At 50.8% G+C, this 24509-nt stretch overlaps 7 protein-coding genes across 8 annotated transcripts; 2 read left to right on the top strand and 5 right to left on the bottom strand.

Annotated features, from left to right (window-relative positions):
• Positions 1-655: 655 nt before the first annotated feature.
• Positions 656-2555, top strand: TrAtP1_004169 (uncharacterized protein; the record flags this gene model as incomplete). The annotated part of the gene is made up of 5 exons (XM_066112192.1): positions 656-986; positions 1155-1482; positions 1560-1716; positions 1784-2169; positions 2220-2555. The coding sequence occupies exons 2-5, from the start codon at positions 1402-1404 to the stop codon at positions 2553-2555; spliced, it is 960 nt and encodes a 319-aa protein (XP_065968275.1). The 5' UTR covers positions 656-986; positions 1155-1401.
• Positions 2556-3041: 486 nt separating this feature from the next.
• On the bottom strand, positions 3042-4291 carry TrAtP1_004168 (uncharacterized protein; the record flags this gene model as incomplete). The annotated part of the gene is made up of 2 exons (XM_014083779.2): positions 3042-3914; positions 3977-4291. The coding sequence occupies 2 exons, from the start codon at positions 4289-4291 to the stop codon at positions 3042-3044; spliced, it is 1188 nt and encodes a 395-aa protein (XP_013939254.1).
• Positions 4292-7753: 3462 nt separating this feature from the next.
• Positions 7754-9533, bottom strand: TrAtP1_004167 (uncharacterized protein; the record flags this gene model as incomplete). Its single annotated transcript, XM_066112191.1, has 3 exons — positions 7754-8131; positions 8207-9410; positions 9478-9533. 3 exons carry the CDS (start codon positions 9531-9533, stop codon positions 7754-7756), a joined length of 1638 nt encoding a protein of 545 aa, XP_065968274.1.
• Positions 9534-11271: 1738 nt separating this feature from the next.
• TrAtP1_004166 (uncharacterized protein) lies at positions 11272-16734 on the top strand. The gene is made up of 12 exons (XM_066112190.1): positions 11272-11959; positions 12038-12143; positions 12232-12316; positions 12373-12427; positions 12536-12871; positions 12933-13103; positions 13162-13256; positions 13310-14012; positions 14111-15765; positions 15825-15943; positions 16015-16451; positions 16528-16734. Exons 1-12 carry the CDS (start codon positions 11816-11818, stop codon positions 16552-16554), a joined length of 3933 nt encoding a protein of 1310 aa, XP_065968273.1. The 5' UTR covers positions 11272-11815; the 3' UTR covers positions 16555-16734.
• On the bottom strand, positions 16735-18732 carry TrAtP1_004165 (uncharacterized protein). Of its 2 annotated transcripts, XM_066112188.1 has the most exons (3): positions 17910-18732; positions 17693-17833; positions 16735-17636 (listed from the first exon to the last, which is right to left on the bottom strand). In XM_066112188.1, the coding sequence occupies exons 1-3, from the start codon at positions 18153-18155 to the stop codon at positions 16860-16862; spliced, it is 1164 nt and encodes a 387-aa protein (XP_065968271.1). In that variant the 5' UTR covers positions 18156-18732; the 3' UTR covers positions 16735-16859. The 2 variants fall into 2 exon arrangements, with proteins under 2 accessions (XP_065968271.1, XP_065968272.1); XM_066112189.1 differs by having other exon boundaries at positions 17693-18732.
• Positions 18733-18909: 177 nt separating this feature from the next.
• Positions 18910-22692, bottom strand: TrAtP1_004164 (uncharacterized protein). The gene is made up of 6 exons (XM_066112187.1): positions 21766-22692; positions 20911-21678; positions 20820-20839; positions 20610-20744; positions 20425-20549; positions 18910-20357 (listed from the first exon to the last, which is right to left on the bottom strand). Exons 1-6 carry the CDS (start codon positions 22622-22624, stop codon positions 19310-19312), a joined length of 2955 nt encoding a protein of 984 aa, XP_065968270.1. The 5' UTR covers positions 22625-22692; the 3' UTR covers positions 18910-19309.
• TrAtP1_004163 (uncharacterized protein) lies at positions 22669-24076 on the bottom strand (the record flags this gene model as incomplete). Its single annotated transcript, XM_066112186.1, has 4 exons — positions 22669-23096; positions 23153-23613; positions 23675-23821; positions 24065-24076. The coding sequence occupies 4 exons, from the start codon at positions 24074-24076 to the stop codon at positions 23081-23083; spliced, it is 636 nt and encodes a 211-aa protein (XP_065968269.1). The 3' UTR covers positions 22669-23080.
• Positions 24077-24509: the final 433 nt, after the last annotated feature.

Genomic DNA, 24509 nt, shown 5'->3' with positions numbered 1-24509 from the left:
GCCTAAGACGACAGCCTCGACATACATGCCGGCCTGCTCTGGTAGGTGGTTGTATCCCAAAAATCGAAGCGAGGGCTGTATGTGTCAAAGGGCTGTCGGTATGGCAATTTTGCGGCTCGGTCGCTGAGCCACAGCCCAGCCGTTGTGACGTCTTGGTACATGATCTGCCGTCTAATTCGTCCCTTTTTCTGCGCTGGTTAGACATTGTCGATGGTGAATTACCTCTCGTTGGCCGGACCAGAGCAGATGGAGACCTTGTCGCGGGCACAGCCACGAAGGCGCCCCGACGCTGGCTGGAAATGCCGACATGGCTGCGATTTGAACGCAGGGCTGTTGATACCTACCTATCCTCTGCTGCGTGGGGGCCTTTGCTTGCCCAAGAATTGGATAATTTTACATGTGCTTGTGCAACACGCGTACACGCATCCGAGAGAACACTGTCGTCTCCCCTTTGGTTGAAACTGTGGTCAAAAGTGATTTGATGTTATTGAGCTTTAGGAAAAGAATGTCTAGGACTCTTAGCAGAGTTACGGGCGCTATTCAGCTGGTGCTGTTAGTTGATCTACAGTGCTCGTTGTACCTTGGCGGCGACAGACTCCCTCTCCTGGCGCTATCCCCACTATGCCGTATGGCTGTGGTGCTAGTGCCCCTTTGGCTGACGGCTGGAAACCGCCAGGCCTGTGAGGGGCTGATATTTTACTCGGGTCGTATTTAATCTCAGCCGTCGCTGTAGCTCCTTCAGCTTCTGGCTCTTGTCGTCCTGGACTTTTGTGGCGCCTCGTCTCTCTCTTCTCTCCTTTCCTTCTTTACTTGCTCTTGGGCTGCCTCTCGCCGCTTTCTTTGCAGCACATAATTATCCTGCGGCTCCCTTTCCTAGGTGACCCTTGCGAGCTTTGGGCTGCGTGTGCTTGAATCGCTCTGAATCGCAGCTTGGCTTGAATACCGCCTCTCGCGTCGAAATACCCCGCCAGACATCAAGATGAGTTGTAAGTCGCATTTCTCTTACACCGCTGTATTCCTACGGCCGAAGATGGTAGCAGCCCCATCTGCGAGACTATCAGATACATTCTTCTTCTGTTTCGTCCCTTTTCCCGTTATTCAATAATGCTTGGGATCATGTGCTGGTTGCTAACGGGTGCTCTCTCTGGATTCAGTCGCCAACATGCTCAATCGCCTCCATGGGCAACCCGAGAGCTATGAGAAAAAGTACGATGCAAAACCTGAGAGACTACCGACATTGAACTCGGCATTAACGATTCGAACTCTTGAAATAGATCAAAGTACAAGTTCGGACGCACCCTCGGTGCTGGTACCTATGGAGTCGTTCGTGAGGCAGACGGCCCTACTGGCAAGGTTGCCGTCAAGATCATCCTGAAGAAGAACGTCAAGGGTAACGAGCAGATGGTCTATGACGAGCTTTCCATGCTGCAACGACTGAAGCACCCTCACATTGTCAAGTTTGTCGATTGGTTCGAGTCCAGAGTACGTCGATACTTTATACACTACTAGGGAGGGGAAGGAATGGGGTACTTAGGAGCCTGGCTGACCATGCGCCACAGGATAAATTCTACATTGTCACTCAGTTGGCAACAGGAGGAGAGCTTTTCGATCGTATTTGTGACAGGGGCAAGTTCACTGAGAAAGATGCCTCGCAAACTATCAAGCAGGTTCTTGACGCCGTTGACTACCTGCACAAGAACGACGTCGTCCACAGAGGTATGCGATTTTCCCTGAAAACTGAATCTACTCGAGTATCTGAAGTGAGACTAACGTAAAGTTGCAGATCTTAAGCCAGAGAACCTCATCTATGTTACTGCCGAAGACGACTCCGATCTCGTGCTGGCCGATTTTGGTATTGCCAAGACGCTGGACAGCAAGGACGAAACACTCAAGACTATGGCTGGATCTTTTGGCTATGCGGCCCCTGAAGTGATGGCCAAGAAAGGCCACGGAAAGCCTGTAGACATGTGGTCTATGGGCGTCATCACCTATACCCTGCTCTGCGGTTACTCCCCTTTCCGAAGCGAGAACCTGCAAGATCTTCTTGATGAGTGCACAAGGGGCAACGTCGTGTTCCACGAGAGATACTGGAAGGATGTCAGCGCTGATGCAAAGGACTTTATCAACCGTCTCCTTGTCCCAGAGCCTGAGCTGAGATGGACCAGCGAGGTACGATCCTTTGGCACTTCACACATAGACATGAGCTAACAAACCTGCAGCAAGCTTTGGGCCACATCTGGCTCAGCGGCCAGACCGCCAGCGACCACAACTTGCTGCCAGAAATCGAGGCCTTCCGCAGACGGTCCCGCCTCCGCCGCGCCATCGAAATTGTCAAGCTTCAGAACAGGATCAACAAGCTCAGAGAACACGAAGAAGACCCCGAGAACTCGGAAATGGGAGACGTGCAAGGTGGCCAAGAAAAGGGAGATGGCGCTCGGTTGCACGCCCTGGGTCTCTTTGCGCTGAAGGACGTCAAGCAGAAGCAGGAGACGCTGCAGATTGAGGAAGAGATGGGAAAGGAGGCGAAGCGGCGTAGCTTTAGCGACGCCTCTTAAAGCGCTCGCGTCTCGAAAGAGAAGGACTGGTTATGAGGACTTTTTTTTGGGATATTCTTTTTTTGGTCTCTTGCTTTCCCTTTTTTTTTTTGGTTTTCCGAAATATAATTTTCTCTCTTCTCGCGACATTGGTTATAAGCAAAGTATTTTGAGATGAGACGTGAATAGCAATCATGAACAAGGCGATTTGGCTCATTTTCAACGGATGAAAGGGGAGATGGTACAGTTGAAGTAAAAAACATGGCTTTTGAGGGCATCTTTTGTCCCTTTTTCTATCCTATCCAATCTGGAGATCTATGTACTTTTCCCAACGAGCGCCTTCATAGCAAGTATCCCAAGGCAAGCAGCCCATAACGCCATCTATCAATGCCAAAGAATCCAATCAAACAATGCAAACTCCGAATTCTAGCCAATAACAGCAATAAAACAGCAATATTTTTTCAATTTCAGTTTTACTTTTTTTGTTTTTACCACATCCGCCTACCCCTAATTGATGTCCTCCAAGGCCCTCTCTCGAAGTGCCTCGTATTTTCGGAAATCAAAACGCTGTCGCTTCCAGCCACTGGCCCTCAGCCGCTCAATCCGCGTGCGCAGTTCCAGGCTACGCATTTCCTCGCTGAGGACTTGCGGAGGCTGGGGATTCTCTGCGGCAGCAAGATCACGCTCTAACCATTCCAGGTGAGAGGTGATTTGGCGCTGCAGGCTGGCAAGTACCGTGCAATAGTGGTGGACGGAACGGGCATGGAGGAAGCTGTCTGCAGTAGTGGGAGTATCGAAGTAGCTGTCATCGTCGCCCTGAGTAGAGCTGAATTCTGAATTTGTAGGAGAAGGGAGTGGAAACTGCGACTTTCCAGAGCTGGGTCGGATGGGAGCCGGATAGAGAACCGGAGGCTCAGGAGTAGGTTGGCGGGGGCACCAGTCATCGTCAAAACCGAGGGTTGGAGAGTCTGGGCGAATAAAAGGCTCAAAGGTAGACTCGTGCAAAGGTTCATATGAGGGCACGTCACAGAACGCGACGCGCTTCTTTTGCTTGGGCCGGCTACCGGGGCTCTTCAGACAGCTGTCAAGAGAGCTGATTGAGAGTGAAGCAGAGCTTCCGGAGGAGATTGTAGAGAATGATGCGTCCGATCCAAAAGGAGTGTGTCGGCTGGACATTGGAGACAGTGATCGAGAAGGGGGCCGCCGCTTAGTAGCATCGTCTTCTTTGGCGAGTTCGGATGCGGCGCGGTAGTGGTCGCGGGCTTGGAGGAGGAGCTTCATCCGATAAGGAGACGTGTGATGAAGAGAGCGGACTTGCATCTCAAGAGCAGATGCGCCGTAGAAACGGATATAGATCAGGCATGCTGTGTCTGGCTTGTGCTGGGAAATATCATGTTAATAAAATTGTGGCAAGACGCATCGCTGCGTAAAGTATATCTTACCGAATCCTTCATGGTGTCGAGAATCTCTTGACATCGCATAGAGCAGTGCCGGTATCTTCGGTTGATGAAGTCTCTTTTGATCTCAGCCAACGCCCTCCTCCACTGGGAAGGCGTAGAAGGAGCTGGTCTAGATGTAATGAGAGGCTCGGGAATTATGCGCTCGCGCGTTGCTTGCCGGAACTGCATCTCAGCTGTTCTTGGCTTGTACGGCGTGGGCTCCCAACTTGTGGCATTGGATTTGCCTTCTGCGAAAGATGTTGCGATTTTTGATGCTGGAATGAGCGCGCTCATGCGAAGGGGGATCAGACCCGGCATATTGAAGATGAACTTGTGAGTTGATGAATGAATGGTGATGGAATCGAATTTGATCAGATAAAAGAGCGTGTGGAAAGTCTGGAAACAGTGTTTGACGAAGCAGTGTCGTAATAGCGTACTCGAAAAAAGGAGATTGTAAAGGACCAGGAATGTATGTATATATTGGAACACACAAATATAGGTATTAGAGAATGTTGAGGAAGTGTGAGAGAAAGAGAGTGGCAGCGACGAATAAAGGCTTGGAGACGAAGAGTAGTATGCAACGTATATTATTCACGTAAAGAAATAAAACTACTTGTCTGAATTCAAGCCGTAGAACGAAAGAGAGGATGATAAGTATACCCGTGAAACTAATGAAAGGCAGGGAAAGGGAGGAGTGAGTGGCAGGGTGCAAGACAATAAGGATGGAGAAGCTGGTAGAAGTACGATTTCAAAAACCGTCCAGCCAAGGGAGGGAGAGACTGCGAGTTGAGCTTTTTAAGGACCGGCTTGTACGAAGTACAATGAGAGTGAAAACGGCGACAAAAATCGAGTACGCGAGGGATGGGAGAAAAAAAAAGAAAAGAGAGAGAGGAAAAAGCAAAAACGCTCGTGCGCTGTCTAAGACTGACAGACGCAACACAGACGTCTACCGGCATCCCGGGGGTCCGCTTGAGAGGGGTTTGACTTGGCCCGCCACCTCGGGGAAGAGCCTTTGGTCTTCCTAGTCCCTTTCCCGCATCTCTCTCATCTCAGTGTTGGCGTTGCTTGGTGTGATTGGTGCGCCGTCCGCATCCCCTGCTGTTAGCGAGCCGGTGTTGTGCCTGTTCCCTGCGGCGGCGGCGTTGTGTTTCGGCTCCTTGCTGAGGATAGCCCTCCAACGACGTCGCATAGAGGCGTCCCGGGAGACTGGTGAAAAGCCCGCTCCCAACGATACGGTGCTGCTGCTACTGTAGTATAACGTTAGCAGCCGGCGTCCCTGGCCCCAATCCCCCTTTCGTTCAACTTAGACCCTGCTGTCACTCAGCGGCCAACCGGTACGGCTACCGCAAAAGAGTGGCGCTGGCCGGGATGAGACGCTGGCGTTTGCAGGCCTTGCCCCCTGGATCCCGCTTCCCCGGCCTCCCTGCCTTGCGAATAGTGGCGCTCCCAGGCACGAAGACGAGATTGTGAAATTGGGGGGGACCAGGGCCGCGGGCCTGCACAGGCGGCAAGGCCCTGTTTGTTGCCTGCGAGCCACCGTCCGGATGGGCAAATGAGCAGCGAAATATGGCAGCCCGAGGTAGCACCAGGACGAGGTAAGATTGCCCGGTACTGGGGACGACACCGAGTTATCCCAGGCTCTGCGTCCCGTGACAAACGCAACATGTCGGAAGGAGGTTGTCAGTGCACTGGAACTCGCTGCAGGTGAGCTGTGATGCGAGAGCAGGAACGACGGGCGAGTGGAGTATGTGCCTGGCACCTGTCGTTCTTTCCCCATGCGCCACCCGCATCTGCTAAAGCCGGTGCATCGCCAAGGCAGGTACCGCCCCCAGCCGCCTGCATTGACGCGAATCAAATCCTCCTTGAGTCGCAGAACCTGCTACCGCGTCTCGCGTTGTTTGTTTTTATTATTGGGAATGCACGCTGCAGTATCCATATGCACGTTGCTGCCCTAATGTATCAGCCGGTTATTTTTTTCTGTTGCTTCCATCTTGATATTCTCTCTAGGTAGCCCAGTCAAGCTATCAGCCTCCCCGTCTTATAACCTACTACTTCTGCATATAAGTCCAACCGCTTAATGCAAACCAGATACCGGGACCCAACAAACATGCCACAGCATACATATCACCATTTGGACGCTAGCCAGCGGTTTACTCACTACTGCTTATCGTCCCACTCGTTTAAATGAAAAAATGAAAAAAAAGAGAGGGGAAAAGGAAAGAAAATAATAAAAGACCGAAACAAGAAATTCTCACCTGCATCCAAGAGTCACCGGAGCCACTCTCCTGCAGCGAACCAAGACAGCACCCCAAAAAAGCAAAACTTGATTCTCTTCTTCTTTGCATTTTGTATGGCTTCAGGGCGTTACGACGCGTCCGTTCGCTGACCGTTCGCTCGTCTAGCCTAGTGATTACTCTCTCGTCTCCTTTTGAGGCGTTGCAGTCTGTGCTCCTGTTATTGTCTTTCCTTTTCCCTCTTTTTCTTCTTCTTGTCATCATACACCTTGGAATTACGGCTCGTATTCACCTCCTTTCCACCTCAGGTATCCGAGAAGAGGGTGTCTTCAAACGCGTTCTCTTAGTACTTTGACGGTACTTTCTATGCCCTGTGAAACAAAGTACAAAGCGGCAGTGTCTCTCAATACTTCCATCTCCCCGTAGCCCAGCGTGTCACTATCATGAGTCTCATCAATTTCGGAACGGCAGACCAATAAGGTTCCGTAAAAACTCCACTCTGTTATCTAGGTATGCCAGTGTTGTTGGCGCTATCAACATCGGCGGCTCATCTTGATGCATCGTAGCTGCAGGTCACTCCAAAATCTTTACTCCATACCTCGTATCAGATTGGTAAATGATAAATGTTATGTTTAATGTCTATATTTGCAACAAAGCAGGCATTATAATCATATATCTCACCCAAGGTTGATCTATTCAATCTGGCAATCCTAGTACAGAGTAAGGTTTTTAATTGTGTCAAGGATGCCGCGCTCCGAAAGCTGGGTACCTGGTATGCATCGTCCAGCCTACAGCGACCCTCTTTGCTGCATGTGCGTTATGCAGACTGCGTCGATCACGCATCAGACTTTGTAATAGTATTACATACTGTGCATAAGAACACTATTATCGTCGAAGCACTTGTGCGTCCACACTGGAGAATAGTGTTGCTCACGACTCCGATATGCTATCTTTTGTGATATGTGATGTTGGTTCTCTTTCCATCAACTAGTCACAGATCAACTTATATCTACTAACAGCTAGGCTCACTAGCTCACCGGGTAGGTTTATTTCCGACGTCATACATATCTAGGTAGCCAGCACGGACGGTCATGAGCCAACTGCAAGTATTAGACGATGGAGAACATTCAGGTCAACTATCAGAGGGTGGGCGAATTCAGGCGCGTAATTACTTTATTTCCCTTGTTATGTAACACACATCACGTATACGAAACCTGGGTTATATCATCATTTAGGGTGGTACATGAGAAAAATTAATTTTTTTGTTTATGTCGTTATTTCAAATACATAAACACCAACTCAGTGGCTAACACTCGGCCATTTAGGGGCCCAACAAGCATATCACCAAGCGCATAAGTCCCCAACGGCTAATCCTCTTTGCCGTTCTAGCTAAAACCCGACTTTGCGGCTGACTTGCTGTCAGATTCCAATTCAAGGCTGACTGCATACTGACTACCTTGCTCTCTACTTCACCAGATAGCAAAATGCTACTCGATTGCGACACATCATAGCGTTCAACTTTTTTTTTCAATTCGGTCATGTTGCTCTATGAAGCTGGGGCCTCAGTCGTCGCATCTGCCGCGGGAGCTGCTGGGGCCTCCTCCGCCTTGGCTTCAGCCTCCTTCTTGGCTGCCTGGTTACCCTTAATGCCGTCCACCACCTTCAGACCCCCGGCTTGTATTGTGATGCTCTCTAGTTCTCTCTTGCGTTGAATGCGGTACTTCAAATCTTCCGCCATGCGAACTGTGTCCACCAGGACTCCGTCCTTTTCGGGGTGTCCATCCTTCAAGCCCATCTCCTTGACCTTGATCTTGCCTTGAGCTAACTCGTCTTCGCCAATAAAGATGGCAAATGGCACGCCGTTGGCTTCGGCAGCTTTGAACTGAGCCTGCATCTTGGGCTTTGCCTTGTACAGAAACTCGGCCTGCAGATTATACGTTAGTAAATGGCCACCAACAGTTCATAGCAAGTGTAATTCCATGAAAACATAATGCCTTACCTTGATACCAGCCTGCCACAGCTTTGCGCAAATCTCTAAACGCTCTTTGACTAGTCCCTTTCCACCAAGAGCCATGACGTAGACATCGACTTCATTGCCACGCACTTGCTCGGCGGACTTGTCGGCAGCCATCCGAGCGTTGATGATGGAGAAGATGCGATCGACACCAAATGAGATGCCAACGCAAGGGATCTGATTCTTTCCGGAAAACATGCCGACCAGGTTGTCATATCGACCGCCAGCAGCCACGCTTCCAACACCGATGGTGGGATCATCAGACCGATCTTCGTCCTCTCCATTGCTCTTTGACTTCTTCTTGGATGGCTTTACAGCCGCAGCTTCTGATCCTGGTGTTGCCTCCGGAGCAGAACCTTCGGTGACAACTTCATAGATGAGGCCAGTGTAGTAATCCAAGCCACGAGCCAGGCCAAGATCAAATGATACCTTATCAAGAACGCCAAAAGCCTCAAGATAGTCGAAAAGGAGAGTAACATCTGCAACGCCCTGCTTCATGGACTCGTTTGCTGAAAGCTTCTCGTCGTTGCGGAGCTTCTCGAGCAGCTCGTGGCGTCCCCTCAAAACAACCCACTTTCCAATACGGTCTGCAATCTCCCCATCCAGGCCCTTCTCTTCGGTCATCTCTTTTCGGACATCCGCCCATGGTAGCTTGTCAAGCTTGTCAACTGCAGAGGAGATTGTTCTAATCTTGTCTTCGGGGACTCCGCAGACCTGGAAGATGCCATCCAGGATCTTGCGGTGGTTTAGCTTGATGGTATATGCGCCGTTCCATCCTAGGCCCTCAAAGACTTCGGTGATGATTCGGATGACTTCGGCGTCGGGCAGCATAGAGTCGTAGTTGCCAGCAATATCAAAATCGCACTGGTAAAACTCTCGCATTCTGCCCTTGGTCATGGCGGGCTGGTCACGGCGATAGACCTTGGCGATGTGGTAGCGCTTGATGTTCTGAATGTCCTTGTTCATGGCCAGGAAACGAGCGAATGGGACCGTCAGGTCGTATCTCAGCGAGGTAATCTCGCCGCCTTGGTCGGCAAGGTCGTAGATGAGCTTGCTGTCCTCACCATATTTGCCAGCGAGGATCTCCTTGAGCTCAAATACAGGTGTGTCGATGGTGACTCCGCCGTGGCGCTTGAAGACTTCGGTGATGGTGCTGAAGATCTTGTCTCGAATGACCATTTCCTTGCCACTCCCGTGGGGTGAGTAAGCTTCGAGTTTTTGCTACATTCGCGCTCCCGCGAATCGAGTATCGCAACTTACAATCTTTTGTGCCCTTGGCAGTTTTTAGCTCGAACTTGGTTTTGGGAGCCATGTCGACGGTTGGCGCCTGTGAGTGGAACAAAGATGCAGTACGTAGAAGAGGAGTTGCAAGCCGAAGTCTTTGCAATTGCGACAATGGCCGATATGGTCGAAGGGACCTAAATGCAGCCAAAACTATCTTCATCCGAGGGGTGGAGGGGGAAAAAATAGGCTTGAAGTTGTGGCAGGAGTCATCGGCGCTGTTTGTATGGGTCACGCAAAAGTCAGCCCCGCCAATTTTGGGTGCCTCGACAGGCGGGGCAGAATTTTTGTTTATCGATAAGGAATAAAGATTGCGAACAGTAGACCTAGAGCTCAATCACTTGTAGAACTCAGCTCCAATGAGCGAAACGTCTGATGGAGGTTGAATGGAATGCATGACGCGATGCTCGTGGTGTTTTGCATTGTATCGGATGCGTTTGATTCAATTTTGGTGAATACATAATAGCCGAACGCAAATAGTAGTATGTATATATATACGTACATATAACCGACTGAGAACACGGAACAATAGACTAGAATTGATTGAAAGAATTTGGTCGCATCGAGCATCATTGAGCTGTGCACTCTGCACCCATCTCGCCCTATATATCATGCAAGTCATACTTTACTACATAGTACTGTACGCAGCTATGTAGCGGAAATGGGCCAACCCGAGTACAGCTTTAAAGGTTAGGAGGCATCATGTACTCTGGTCAGAGACCTATTCAGGGTAGTAGTCAAATCGGGAAGAACCAGCTAGCGAATGCAGAGCTGTCCCCTTTTGATCGCCACTTTGATGATAAAACCCCAGATTCCCCACGAGAAGCCGTAGTGCGTATTCGCCTCGAGAAGCATGACGAGTGCATGGACGATGCGTGACTCACAATGCGAAGCGCAGAAGCACAAGTGTCCTCTTCGGTGCTGGTGGTGGTTGACATCAGACCATCTAAGCTCTTCAGATTGGGTTAAAGTGCCGCCTATAGGAGGCGAGACATGCAGTCAATGGGCTGCTGCCTTTCGCGTGGCGTGCCGGAAATGCTCCATTTGCAGAACGGCTTCTCGGGCTATATCAACTCCCCGGCAGAGTCAAAACCAGATCAAACGATGCCACTATTGACGCAGACACGACGCCTCTTGCTTTGACCTGTCAACTGTACTTGTACATTTTCAATCCAGCCAGCAGCATTCCATCGTCTAGCGATGATATTGTCATCCATCCCTGCAAACCGAACAATACGGCGCCACCTGGCCCTAGCGCGATTGTTCCAGAACAAGGCCAGGTCTGCTGTCGATTACTATTGCTCGCACATAACTGGCAGAAGGCTTTACACGTATGTGGCTGCGCCGTGATTGGCCAACCCCAGCATTACCTGCGTGCTAATAGCGGGTTCGAGGTAATCCCGAGTGAGAGTTTCATGTTGATGAGTGCATACTCGTATCGCTTTGAGATGCACCGAAGAAATGCTTGTTCTTGGGGATGCGCAGTTGAAGCCAGATTGCAACGAGCTACGCTGGGCTATTGTGGGAAATTAGGATGCCAATGCCCTTGACAGATTCATTGAAGCTCAGTATCAGAGTACATACAGGCGAGTTTATAACACCGAGTACCTCAGTAGTGTTGCCTGTGATTTGGCGCAACGGACATGAATACTCCAAATATAACTACATGTAGCAAGTAGACGATAAAAGAGTCCTTGGGGAAATGATTGCAATCAATCGCTATTTGGCCCCTCCACCCGCTGAGGAATGGAGCAGCAGCAGGTCTAGAAGCAGTAGCATGATGGCTTTAATGACTGATGGATTCCTCTTAGGCATCTAAGCAGGGGCTGCAAGTAGAAGCTGCCAATAGCCCGTTTCACGCCATGAAAACTCCAGTCACTAACAATTTGATCGGCTGCCTCCAGTCTCTAGCTCTCCAACATGCCACTGCCGCCCTACCTCAGAACCAGTATCCACTGCGAATCGCCGTCTGCAGCTCCCGCGTATTGATCGTTTCCACGTTTTGAAGCCCGCCCAGCTCTAATTAATTTTCCGTATCCTAAAAAAGGGCCTCAGGGGCTTGAACTCGCGGTGAGTTTCCGGCATCGCGCTGGGGGACTAGGCCGACCTGGGAAGCCCAGCGTATCGGTTCATGACGACAATCGCCATCCGCCAACCGCGCATTTGTACTTGTACCTGGTACTTATGCATTGCGGCGCACACCCTCAGCTGCGCTTCGGCTCGCCTCCATCAACTTCGTCTTCTTTAATTCTCGCCTAAGGTCCGGTACTTGATTTCCATCAGTATTGGATTTGGGATCGTCACCACTTCGAGATGAAGGAGACCGACGTCGAGCTGTCGAGCTATCCTGTGGATGACAAGGCATCGGCCTCTGTTGACGATGGCACCGCTTCTGAGCCGGCGCAAGAGCAGCCAAAGGCTCGGCCTCAGAGACTAGCATCGTTTAAAGATTACTTGGTGTGTCTTGCTGAATAAATACACCAAAAGACAAAACGATGGAACCCGAGAGTGCTAATCAGCATCAATGCTTCTCAGCGAGTCTTTCAATATGCGACGAAATGGGACTTCTTTGCGTACGCGGCGGGCATCTTGGCTTCTATCGGTGCTGGTATCACGTTGCCGTTGATGAATGTAGTCTTTGGTATGTCTTTAATGATCTGCTTCTTCTTACACCCATTTCTGTCATCCCATGTTGCCGTGTTGTGCAGAAAGTTTACGGTGTTGTCCAGGTAATTTCGTCGGCAGCATAAGCGACTTTACCGATCCCTCCAACCAAAGCGAGGAAGCTTTTCACCGAAGAGCAAACAAGTTGTCGTCAGTAACTATTCTTGATGTTTATCTTGTGTCAAATTACTTAGGCGTATTACCAGCTTATACATGTTTGCTCTCTTTCTCGGCCGATTAGGACTCAACTATATCAACAAGGTGCGAAAACCCCTGTCATTGATTACAGGCCCCGTGGCATTTTCGTCTATATTATGCCTGCCCTATATTGAATGATTCGGCTGCTAAGAGATATATGCTGTGCGATAGTTTGCCTTTCGAATGATTGGAATTAGGATATCTTCGGCGATTCGGTTGCACTACCTGACAGCACTGCTTGGCCAGAGCATCCATGTTCTGGACTCGATGCCGCCGGGCTACGCGACGACAACAATCACCTCGACCAGCAACGTTCTTCAGCTTGGCATTTCGGAAAAGCTCGGTGTCTTTTTCGAGTACAATGCGACAATTGTTGCTTCCATCATCATTGCGTTTACCCGAAACTGGGCTCTCACGCTGGTTACGTCTTCGACCATCCTCTTCATTGGACTCTCTGTCTCTGTATTGATGCCTCTTATTGTCAAAGGCCACGGACGAGTGTCACAGGTGAGCAATCATATTAATTATGGGTATACAGCTGTCAATACGGGACTGACGTCTTTGCTAGGCCGAAGCGAAATCCTCTGCCGTTGCGAGTGAGACCTTTGCTAGTATTCGCATGATTTCAGCGTGCGGCGCGGAGAGCCGTATGGCGAAAAAGTATGGAATATCTGTCGAGGAAGCAAAAATGCATGCCCAGCACACATCTCCATTCCTTTCTCTGCAGTTTGGATTGATCGTAAGTAACACACGCCCTTTGTTGTTTAGAAAACAGAGCGTCTTTAACAGCGCCACAGTTCTTCAGCGTATTCTCGGCGTTTGCGCTGGCATTCTGGTATGGAACCAAGGAAATAGCTGAGGGGCATGCCAATAATGTTGGAACAATTGTCATGTGAGTGTTTTCCTCTTGAGATGACTATTTTGATCTGGTACTAAGTTGTGAAGCGTTTTAATGTCTGTGATGAACGTTGTTTTCTCGCTGGAACGAACGACCACCCCCATGTTGGCTGTTAGCAAAGCTACAGTTGCAGCCTGCCAGTTCTTTACTGTTATAGACGCACCCCAGCCAGAAAAGGGTCATCTTACAGATCCCGAGGTCTCTGCCACAGACGACATTGTATTCGACAAAGTCACCTTTGCGTATCCAAGCCGTCCTCATGTCAAGATCCTAGACGAGCTGGATCTCCGCATTGAGGCAGGCAAAATTAACGCCATTGTCGGTCCATCGGGATCAGGAAAGAGTACCGTTGTCGGATTGATAGAAAGATGGTATACGCTCAAGCACCAATACGTTATCGAAGAGGCCGTGGAACCGGAAAAGAAGAAGAAGAAGAAGAAGAAGGCGGGCGAGGCTGAGGAAGAGCTTGAGGCCCCGAAAGTGGAAGACACCGGCCCACCAGTGAAGCTCAGCGGCACACTCACAACGTGCGGACATGCTCTGGATGACATCCATCTGAAGTGGTGGAGATCTCAGATTGGACTGGTCCAGCAGGAGCCCTTTCTATTCAACGACTCGATATACAAAAACGTGGCGAATGGCCTCATTGGCACGGAATGGGAGAACGAGCCGGAAGAAGTAAAGAGGAAATTGGTCAAGGAAGCGTGCATTGAAGCATTTGTTGATGAGTTTGTTGACAAGCTTCCACAGGTTAGTTGCTCACGGATCCTTCGTAGCATCGTCTTTTTCGTTTCCATGGCATCCCCCCCTCTTTCCGATTAATGTGCTAATGTTTGTACATGTTGCAGGGCTACGATACCTTAGTTGGCGACAGTGGTGCTAAACTCTCTGGCGGCCAGCGTCAACGTATTGCCATCGCTCGGTCCATCGTTCGAAAGCCAAAGATCCTTATTCTAGACGAAGCGACAAGTGCGATCGATGTTCGAGGAGAACGCATTGTCCAGGCTGCTCTCGACCGCGTGGCACAGAATCGGACAACAATCACGATAGCTCATCGTCTGTCCACCATCAAGAAGGCCGATCGAATCATTGTCATCAAGAAGGGAAAAGTTGCAGAGCAGGGTAACCACGAGAGCCTTATTGCCTTGGAAGGTGGTGTCTATGCTGGCCTCGTACAAGCTCAGGCACTCTCACTAGGAAATGCGTCACAGGCCGAAGAAAGCGATGACCCGACGGATAGCGATGACAATCTGACTCGCGAGAAGAGCCAGGCTCTTTATGAAGCCACAGCTCAAACTGATAGCAGCAGCACCGAAAAAGAACGCAACATTTTCAGCAGTTTTGGCCGCCTCTTCTATGAGACTAATACCTACTGGTACTTGATGTTTATAACATTGATCTTCACCGCCTGTGCCGGCGCGGCAACTCCGCTGCAAGCCTGGCTCTTTGCAAAACTCATTGTGGTATTCGAATTCACTGGCCAAAAGCTTCTTCATGAAAGCCGGTTCTGGTCCTTGATGTGGTTCGTGCTGGCTATCGGTGTTGGAATCTCTTACTTTGGAGCGTTTTTAGCTTCCACTCGAATGGCATCAATCATTCGAGCCAAGTATCAGCAGCAGTATTTCGAGGCCATCCTTTACCAAAAGACTTCGTATTTTGATCACGAGGACCACTCTCACGGCACCATGACGGCTCGCGCCGCAGGAGATCCTCAGCGGCTGGAGGAGCTCATGGGTGCCAACATGGCCAGCGTCTACATTGCGCTTTTCAACCTCACTGGATCAATCATCATCTCTTTCTACTTTGGCTGGAAACTGGCCTTGGTCGGTGTCGCTGTCGTCATGCCCATTCTTCTTGCCTCGTCGTACTGGCGCTTTAGGTATGAATTGCAATTCGAAAAGATGAACAACGAAGTCTTTGCCGAAAGCTCCAAGTTTGCTTCCGAGTCAATTGGTGCTTTTAGAACCGTTACGTCGCTTACTCTGGAAACTCCCATCACGGACCGTTTCAAAACACTCTGCGATGGCCACGTTAAGACGGCGTTCAAAAAAGCCCGCTTCGCCAGCTTTCTCTTTGGATTCGCCGACAGCTGCACATTGGCCTGCCAAGCGCTCATCTTCTACTATGGAAGCCGCCTGTTGGCGAGCGGCGAGTACAAGCCTGAAAACTACTTTGTCTGCTTCATGGCCATCATGAACGCCTCGCAGTCTGCCGGTCAGAGTTTCGGCTTTGGCCCTAATGCGGCACAAGTAACGGAAGCTTCGAACCGCATCTTGAACACGAGAGAGACAATGTTCCGAGACAAGAGCTCTGGAGGAGGAAACGAGATCCCAGACGTGGAAGGAGGTGTGAAGATTGAGCTCAAGGACGTGCATTTCAAGTACCCGACTCGAGACATGGCAGTCTTCCGCGGGCTGAACTTGACGATTGAAAAGGGCCAGTTTGCGGCTCTTGTGGGATCGTCTGGGTGTGGCAAGACGAGCATCATTTCACTTCTTGAACGGTTAGTCCGATTGGCAGCTTGATATTTCTAGCTGAGTTACTAATATTTCGAATGAGTAGATTCTACGATCTCGATAAGGGCCTCATTCTATGCAACGGCCAAGACATCGCTGATGTCAACGTCTTTGACTACCGCAAATACCTTTCACTCGTAGCACAAGAACCAACCCTATTCCAAGGTAAGTTTCTTCTATTTCTGCCGAAATCCCTTTTTATATCTGTGAAGCTGAATTTTAATCCGTCATTGCAGGCACTCTCAGAGACAACATCATCCTTGGCGTCGACGACGCCACCACCACCGATGAACAGATCCACCAAGCCTGCCGCGACGCCTCCATCCACGACTTCATCGTCTCCCTCCCCGAAGGCTACAACACAAACATTGGCTCCCGCGGCGTTTCCCTCTCAGGAGGCCAGAAGCAGCGCGTTGCCATTGCCCGCGCCCTGATCCGCAAGCCAAACATCCTGCTCTTGGACGAGGCCACAAGCTCGCTCGACTCGGAGAGCGAAAAGCTCGTGCAGGCGGCGTTTGAGCGCGCCAGCAAGGGACGCACCATGGTTGTGGTTGCTCATCGGCTGGCGACGGTGCAGAATGCAGATGTCATTTTTGTGCTGGGCGAGGGCCAGCTTCTGGAGCAGGGCAGTCATATGGAGCTGTTGAAGAAGAAGGGAGTTTACTGGAACATGGTGAGTTTTATCCTCCTCTGTGAACATGATCCTCTCACTGTTTATAAATCGTTCTTAACACATGTGGTGAAAATAGTGTCAAAGTCAAGCTTTGGACAGGTAAAATCCTACGTGGGAGAATACAATTGGGGCTTATGAACTGACCATGTTATCTTGGGCGCAATCAGCGGCGCCTTGTTATATTTTATGAGGCAATTTTCTGCATGTTATATATATATTTGGTTTAATCAATTGGATCAGCATAGAAAGATCTAGTAACGCAACTCCAACGAACAAATAGACACAAAGATTCTCTTCTCTAAGCCTGATACATGGCCGCTCTCCCGCTAAGTTTTATATAAATTGTTCATGTCTTTCCAAATCGAAAGATAATACCAGTATTCAAGTCTGCCACGTCCAGCAGCGTATTTAGTTCCACAGCTCATCCATCTCCTTGAGGATCCTCTCCGAGTGCGTCATGACAAAGTCATGCGTACCAGGAAGAACCTTCCAAACCGCATTCTCCTTACCGCCCACAAGAGGCAGGCCCTCGCGCTCGTAGCCCTTTACGTCGATAATCTCATCATTCTGCGCCAACAGGACCATCGTCGAGCCCGGCTTTCGGCGCGCAAGCAGCCTCCAGCTCTCATGCTGGTCCGTCAAGGGCGACCATCGAATCGAAGACATGAAGGCCGGGATGAAGCCGGTATGATGAAGAGCCATCCATCGGACGTACATGAGCACATGCTGCTCAAAAGGAATGGAAGATCCGTCGGCTTTCTGCGTCTCGCTGTCGCTGGTGGCCTCTGTGGCGGCAATGTCGGCGGCTGCTGCGGACGGCGAGATCTCTTTGGCCTTTCGGGAGGCGGCAATGGGTTGCTGCAGGCGAATTCGGGTCAGGTACGCGAGGATTCTCTCCGGCACGAAGCCAGACTTGAAGATGAACAATGACACGGCGCCAAAGTCTGCGGCATTGATGAGACCGGCGGGGGCGAGCAGAACGAGCGACGAGACAAGGTGAGGAAACGCAGTGGCAAAGTGAACGGCGATGCCTCCGCCCAAGGAGTATCCAACGAGGCGGAAGGCGTCGTTTCCAGTCCAGGCCAAGGGGCTTGAGGCGAGCACGAGGAGGATCTGAGTGGTGTAGAGGCGCTCATCATGAGGGAGATCGCCGACGCCGTCTGAGAAGCCTCGGCCAAAGAGATCCTATAAGACGCCGTTAGTACGGTGCTTTGCCTGACCCTGGGGGAAGAGTGCCTTACAAAGAGCATTACTCGACATCCGCGTTTAACGAGCCCGTGGGCGATGAGAGCGAGCGTTATACAGGGAGTGCTGATACCATGGACGAGCAGGACCTTTTCGCCATCCTCGGGGCCAAACTCATAGACGCGGATGGATCCATACTGGCATGATGTTTTAGCTTGGCAATTCTTCATTCCTCATTCATTTGATCTGCCTTCTCATCCCACTCAAACTCACCGGCGTATCAACGTCCCTCGCCCCCGGAAAGGCGTCCGGCTGATAGACCAGGCGTTCGACCTCGTCCCGCGGCAGCCTCGGAATCGTCGTCTTGAGCGGGCTCGGCAGCGCCCTGCCCCACCGCGGCCGCAGCGCGGATCTGGCCAGCAGCAGCAGCGTCGCCGTGGCTACGGCCGTGACGGTGACGGTGACGGCGACGGCTGTTTGCGGCCCGGGCGATGGCCAGCGGAAGAAGCTGGAATCCATGGCCCCCCCCCTCAACAAAGGGCGAGATGGGACAAAGATACGGGAAGGCGGAGAACGGGTTTGTTAATTAACAAGGCTGAGTGGATTCTCCAACATGGGGTGAGTATGAGTGGTGGGTGATGATGTTGATGATTGCCCCCGTGGGGTCGTGGCTTGTTCTCGTTGGTAGGGGATTCTGTTTTTGTGCTGTAACAGTGGGGAGATGAGAGAATAAAATGAAAAAATAAATAAAGATGTCACGACAGATGGACCAGGAATTGAATGGTGAGAAATTCAATGTCTTTGTCGTGATATTTTCCTCAGATTGTACAAGAGCGAGCAGATGAAAATGGAGAAGAGAGAAACGCGGCGACGTGGGGGACGGGCCGCGGGAAGCCAGAAAGCGAAAGCGAAAACTCTATCGCCCAGCCTCTCTATTTCCGCGTAGCAAAAGAGAGAGCAGCCGGCTTAAAAAAAGTTTGAGTAGGTAAGACGAGAGATGAAATATGACGCCAATACGGCTTTGTGCCCGTTGGGGGAACAGAAGCTCAAGGTAGAGATGACCAATCTCGGCTCAGCCTCGTCTTATGAACTGCGCAAACGCAGCTGTTCATTTCCAGTATAGCCTGACGGTGGAGACGCCTGTTGCCGATTATACAGTAGCTCCAAGGACATTAATAGCACAATCTAACGCACGTGGCTCTGCGACTTGGTTGGTTGGCATCCAATCAATCTGACACTCACCAGCTAGTAGTAGTAGTAGTAGTATTCAGATCGATCTTGTTGATGAAATGTAATTGTCCATATCTACCTACCAACAATATGTAGAAATAGAGATATGTATAGATAGAGAGCACATGTACGAATATATATTGACAAATGCAACAGGCTGTATATACACCAATCTGTATGATACAATCCACACTCGAAACTCAGCGCACTCGTCTCCTTCGTACACCAACAGCCCCTACTCGGGTATTATGCAACGATGCGCCATCCGTGGTTAAATAGTTCATCAAGAAAGAAGTACAAGGATAAACCAAAAAAAAATTTTTTTTTTTTAAACACTTGCACCGAAAACACACACAACTCCGACCAGTGATCAGTAAGATGATGTTTATACATGCGGGTAGGGAGGATTCATCTGGGAGAAGAATAAATAAAAAATAGAATGCTCACCCCAAGCCAACCGCCCATGCCGCGTTTCCAAGCTGTTTGATCAGCTGGCAAAGATTCTCCACGAGAGGCGGCAAGGCGTCTTGGGGTCTTCTAAAATTCGTCTGCAAAATCTCTTGCGCAATATCCATGCACGCACGAGGGTCGTAAACACACGCCTCGCCGGGTGCCGCTCCTGAACTTGATCCGCCTGCGGGTCCTTGAATAAGAGGTCTCCCCTGCCCAAAGCTCAAGAAATGCTGGATTGATGTGGCATTGCCTTCATCCAGATACATGGGCTCATATCCATACTGCGATGCCATGTCCTGCTGCTGGCTGGCTCGAGCCACAACGCCATAGGTCCACAAAGCCAGTGCGGCATGATGGACCGCTATGGCGTAGAAATCCTTCAGCTGGCTGAGAGGAAACAGTTTGGCATATCGCAAGATCTGCCCCGCGCACCAAACTGCGAACCATGACTCAGGGTTGGCTGTCCACTGTTGCAAAATGGGGTACATACGACGGGCTTCTTCTTCACCTTGTTTGCCCGAGAAGATTTGTAGGTCGTCTAGAGATACGTAAAGGTGCATCATGAGAAGGTTTAACACGACGTGTTCTTGAGGGGTGACGCCTGGTAAATCTGAAGAGTTGAACTGAAACGACTGTAGATCTCTAAGGAGCTCCTGGCGCCTGGAGTTGAGCATAGAGTTGGGCTTTTCTTTGGTGTAGCTCCGAAATTGATGCACCACACTTAGCTGAGAGTATTCCAAAATCATTGACCAAAAGCCGTGAAGGAAAATTGACACAGACAGCTGCGTGTCAATCCGTGTAGAATTTTCAGCAAGCTGGCGTACGTCTCGATACGCATCGGCGATTGATGGCAGCCTTGGATTCTCTTGTCCAGCCGTCCCCGATAAATAAAGTGTCTTCCACTCAGACGCCGATTTTGCCAACCACAGTTCCTTCCGTTCTGGTAGTGGCAGCGTCAACTCGGAATACGACATGCAGGGATTTGTCAATGCTGTCATCGATAACTGGGCTTCTCGGATGTAACAGTGGTATGCTAGTCTTTCCCCCCCCAACGTTAGTGATAGGCTGATGGAAATTAGAGAAGCAACCTTTTCCAAAGACTGACCTCTTCCATTGCTCCGCAGCCGCCCACCTCATCCACTTTTGTTGTAATGTTTCACCCTCGTCTGAGGGATTTACGGTGATAATAGGATACATGTGCCGCTGGAAAAATCGTCGATATCTCATCATCTAGAGTCACTTGGTAAGTATGCATCTTGTATAATTTGCATGTAGTATCATCCCCCTTACCGTCACAGGAATCACCAAATGGCACTCGGCAATCTCCATCTTTCTGCGGTTACCGCTCCATAGACCAATGTCTTGCCCCAAAATGAGTGATTGGACCAAACTAAGGTTTTGGATAGCGGTGTTATTTTCTTCAAACTGTAATGTAAGTTAGACGTAAGCTCATTATCCTTTGGCGGATATGAATATGCTGGTTGGCTCTTTGAATCTTACTCTTGCAGGAATGGTAATGCCTAGCGGATTTTGATGTGAGAAAATGACCTTTGCTACGATTTAGTTGATTTCTCGTATGGTTTGCACTTACGAACTGCCTCTTGGATGGCAAATCCAAACTTGCGTAACGTCGGGGCCGGCATCAGCACAGCACCAGCAGCCACAGCATTCCCAACCCATTCGGGCCATAGCGAATTCAGCTTGAGGGTGGGAAAGTGTATCCATGTTGATACTTGTTGAATATGAGCGGCCAGGAAAGCTTGCATCATCGTATCCATCACGTCCACATTTGGGAAAGAGGCAGCCACCCGACCGGCCGTCGAGGGATCGCGACAAGTTTTTAAGATGATGGCCAAGATCTGGTCGCGGCTGGAAAGACTCAGCTTCTGGTCAACGACTCGCTCAAGATTCTTTTTGGTTTCTTGAAACTGCGCATTAGAAAGATCTTTGGCGGATATGGGTAGATTGCCCTGCTCAGTATAGCCACTATCCCTGGCAGTCGGCTCCCATTTCCACGGCAATTCTCCCCAGACGTTGGCAAGATTCTGCCGCATCTGGGACATTTCAACCGAGTTTTGGGGATTCTGGCCGACCAAAGCAGGTGCTACCAGTGCCCCGCCGTCCTCTAGATCCAGATTCCAGTGATCTAGGAGGCCAAAGTCCATTTCGGTAAGAGCCATGTCCATGTTGTCGCAGAAATCTAACACGGCTGGACCTTGAGATTCGGTTGGCCGCGGCAGATCTAAAGGCTGCTGATAGAGGACATCGCGCAGGAAATCGAAAAATGGGATTTGGTTAAAGTCCATGGGGCCAGTTTTCGCCGTGTTATGTGGGTGAGCTGCCTGGCTAAGAGTGTGGCCTACAAAATGAGGACGCCGTCAGTCTTGCCTCCTGACGTGGTGAAGAAATCAAAAGCTTGTTCCCCCGAGCCAATCGCAAGACTTACCTGACTCCACTCCAGTATCCGGAGTTGTCAACTGGCTAATATCATCTTGCCTTGATGAGTTGGTTTGCGATAGAGGGCTGCTCTTGTTGGTTGTATTATCGCGGATCAAGTTCCTGGGGGTATTCAGAAGCGCGGAATTCGAATCTGCGGGTGCTATATAGGAGCCGCTATTCGTTTGATTTTGTACAGGGGCATCCTGTCCGCTCCCTGGAAGGTGAGCAAGATGCGTGGAAGAGCCTGGGCTGGTCTCGAAGGCAGAACATGCCAAGTTACGACTGACGCAGCGTCTGCACGGCTTCGTTTCGTCGCATTTGACTCGAGCAGCGGCGCAAGGGCGGCAGGCCTGGGTGACGCGGCTGGAGTTGGGAGTTGAAACCAGTCGTTGACGCTTCTTGGGCGAGTCGTTGTCATGATTGCTAACATGCCTTCTCAACAGATCCTTCCGTGCAAACGACTTGTTACAGATTTCGCAAGCAAAGCGCCGGCCCAAGGTGTGCGTCTGAACATGTCGAACAAGATGCTCTGGCCGCGAGTATGAGCGCCCACAGTCGCGGCACGCATAAGGATTGGTGTTCTGATGGCTCTGGTGGGATGCTGATGCTGGAGTTTCGCCGGTGACACTGCTGGCGAATGGGTCGGCAGTCGTATCTGGAGCAGAGAAAGAAGTGCCAGCAGTAGTGTTCGTCCCTGGAGAAGTTGAAGGAAGACCAGGCGTGGTTGATGACGGTACCGCCTGCATGGTGTGACTTTGGGTCGTTGGATTCGACGGCGCCGGGCCTGCTATACTGGTAGCGGTAGCATCAGAGCCCACAGCCGGTTGCTTTGCCGCCAGAAAGGTCTCGGAGACAGGCACAGGCATAGGTGCAGGTGCAGGTACAGGTGCAGGTTGGGACCCAGACAGAGACCCAGACAGAGACCCAGACAGAGGCCGAGGATCGCTGCCCGGGCCATCGAGGATGTGGGATAGCGTTCCGGCCATTGTGCGTGGCCAGGCTATGGAGCTGGCGGAGGCCCCAATATCCACCTGGTTCTCTGGCTTGGCAGGGTTTAGCAACACATCAAGGCCTCTGGATTCTGGAGACAGCCTCGCGAGGGAGATTAGGAGACGGCGCCCTCGAATCGAGGTTACGACAGCTAGACTAGAGGCTCCCGGATGAGAGGGGCCGGGGCAATGGCAACGCGGTTACCGGTAAGGCTGAGGACCTGAAGCGGCAATTGATGCTAGTAGTCGATGCTAGTAGTCGATGCTAGTTAGTGGTCGGTGTTGAACGGCAGTGGAATGTCGTCAAATAGTGCACGTTGTTGTAGCGGTCTTTCAACGTGCAATCAACCTAAACACCAGACATGAGCCGATCCCAGCCACCGAAGCGCAGATGGCGCTACTTACACCTGGACTCGACCACTGTGGCGCCCAAGACGTCGCGAGTAGATTCGGCGCGCAATTATGGCGAGCGAGCTTGGCATGCCACTAGCCGGCAATCTACTATGTAGCTTAGCGAATCGCCGCAGCGTGGCTTGCGTGGTCAAAGTCGACGATTCGGCGGTTGAAACAGTTGCAGAGACCAGACCTGCTGTTACGCGTAATGTGCTCGGAGTGCTACTTGTAGACCCTCCAGCATCTCCCGTACCGGCAGCCAATGGTGAAGCCGCAACGCAAACGAGCGGCTCGGGCCCCCCGGTGGGTTTTATCGGGGAATTTTCTCCTTGGCCGACTCTACTAGCAGCTCTGAAGACGCGTGCCACGAGCTTTGCCGCCAGGGCTGAAGACACAGCTGAGGTTCTGGCAAGTACTTGTAAGATGGAGAGAGAGGTCGAGTACCTGGACTGCGGCTCCGACGAACGAGCTGGCTGCAGAGTGTGGGGGCGATCTGGGGTGCCGCCGGGCCTTGCGCGGCATTACGGCCTGTACGTGTAGACGGCCGACGACAATCTCTTCGGCTGCATCTTCCTGAGCAGTGCCGCTCGTACGAGGCGCTTTGTTGGCGCTTTTTAGCATGGAGCCGGGCCTCAGCTGGAGATGTTTGGGCACATTGCTGCAAAGCTCTGTCGGCGCTCCCTAGGGCCAAAGCTTAGCCAGAGTGCCGCGATGCTCTTTTTTTATCCAGAGAAGATACTACTAGTAGTTGCTACTTGCGAGCCCATCAGGATGCGGTTAAGCTGCATACAAAACAGAAAAGCCAGGCATTGTTTCATCTACGGTGCTTTCGGCCTATTACTGCTCCAAGTGATGCTCCAACCTCCACAGTACGTGTGTCTATTTGGTATAGTACCTGGAGATAGATCATATAGCACATCGGACCTGGCGGGACATGTCTGATGATATGGTTATATTAGCGTTGGCATCGTCCCGAGCTGAGTTGGCACTGCCCGCGCTAGTTTGTTCGCAATGACGGCTGTAATTCCATTGGAATTCCGACTAATTGGGTGCGGCCATGTGGCTTCCGGCTGAGTTGACAGGTAGCACAAGATTGAGATCATGCGGCGGACTATGCAGTCTCCAGATGGAGAAGATCGCCCGGTACTAATCTGCGTCGTTTACACGTGCCGGTCTTGATATTATATTGGCATGCCATGATGCGAACTACCAGTTCAGGCATACGAATATTGACATTGCCTGATGCTCAATGCGACAGCGTTAATACTGCCTCGGAGTGCTACCATCTGATACGATACAGTAGCACCGTTGGCATCTCATAGACGGAAGAATCCGTCCTGCTGGTTGCGCAATCGTAACGGCACAGGGA

The sequence above is a fragment of the Trichoderma atroviride genome, chromosome 2 (genome assembly GCF_020647795.1).
Source record: "Trichoderma atroviride chromosome 2, complete sequence".
Lineage (NCBI taxonomy): Eukaryota > Fungi > Ascomycota > Sordariomycetes > Hypocreales > Hypocreaceae > Trichoderma > Trichoderma atroviride.
This window is presented reverse-complemented; position numbering and strand designations above follow the sequence as displayed.

Excerpts from the sequence above, each read along its gene's own strand:
- TrAtP1_004166 (XM_066112190.1), top strand. The coding sequence starts at position 11,816 with ATGAAGGAGACCGACGTCGAGCTGTCGAGCTATCCTGTGGATGACAAG. Across the intron at positions 11,960-12,037 it reads CATCGTTTAAAGATTACTTG|CGAGTCTTTCAATATGCGAC; the intron begins GTGTGTCTTGCT and ends AATGCTTCTCAG. Across the intron at positions 12,872-12,932 it reads GCCACGGACGAGTGTCACAG|GCCGAAGCGAAATCCTCTGC; the intron begins GTGAGCAATCAT and ends CGTCTTTGCTAG.
- TrAtP1_004165 (XM_066112188.1), bottom strand. The coding sequence starts at position 18,155 with ATGGATTCCAGCTTCTTCCGCTGGCCATCGCCCGGGCCGCAAACAGCC. Across the intron at positions 17,834-17,909 it reads CGAGGGACGTTGATACGCCG|TATGGATCCATCCGCGTCTA; the intron begins GTGAGTTTGAGT and ends ACATCATGCCAG. Across the intron at positions 17,637-17,692 it reads GATGTCGAGTAATGCTCTTT|GATCTCTTTGGCCGAGGCTT; the intron begins GTAAGGCACTCT and ends GGCGTCTTATAG.
- TrAtP1_004164 (XM_066112187.1), bottom strand. The coding sequence starts at position 22,624 with ATGCCTGTGCCTGTCTCCGAGACCTTTCTGGCGGCAAAGCAACCGGCT. Across the intron at positions 20,745-20,819 it reads GCATTACCATTCCTGCAAGA|TTTGAAGAAAATAACACCGC; the intron begins GTAAGATTCAAA and ends CTTACATTACAG. Across the intron at positions 20,358-20,424 it reads GCTGCGGAGCAATGGAAGAG|ACTAGCATACCACTGTTACA; the intron begins GTCAGTCTTTGG and ends GGGGGGGGAAAG.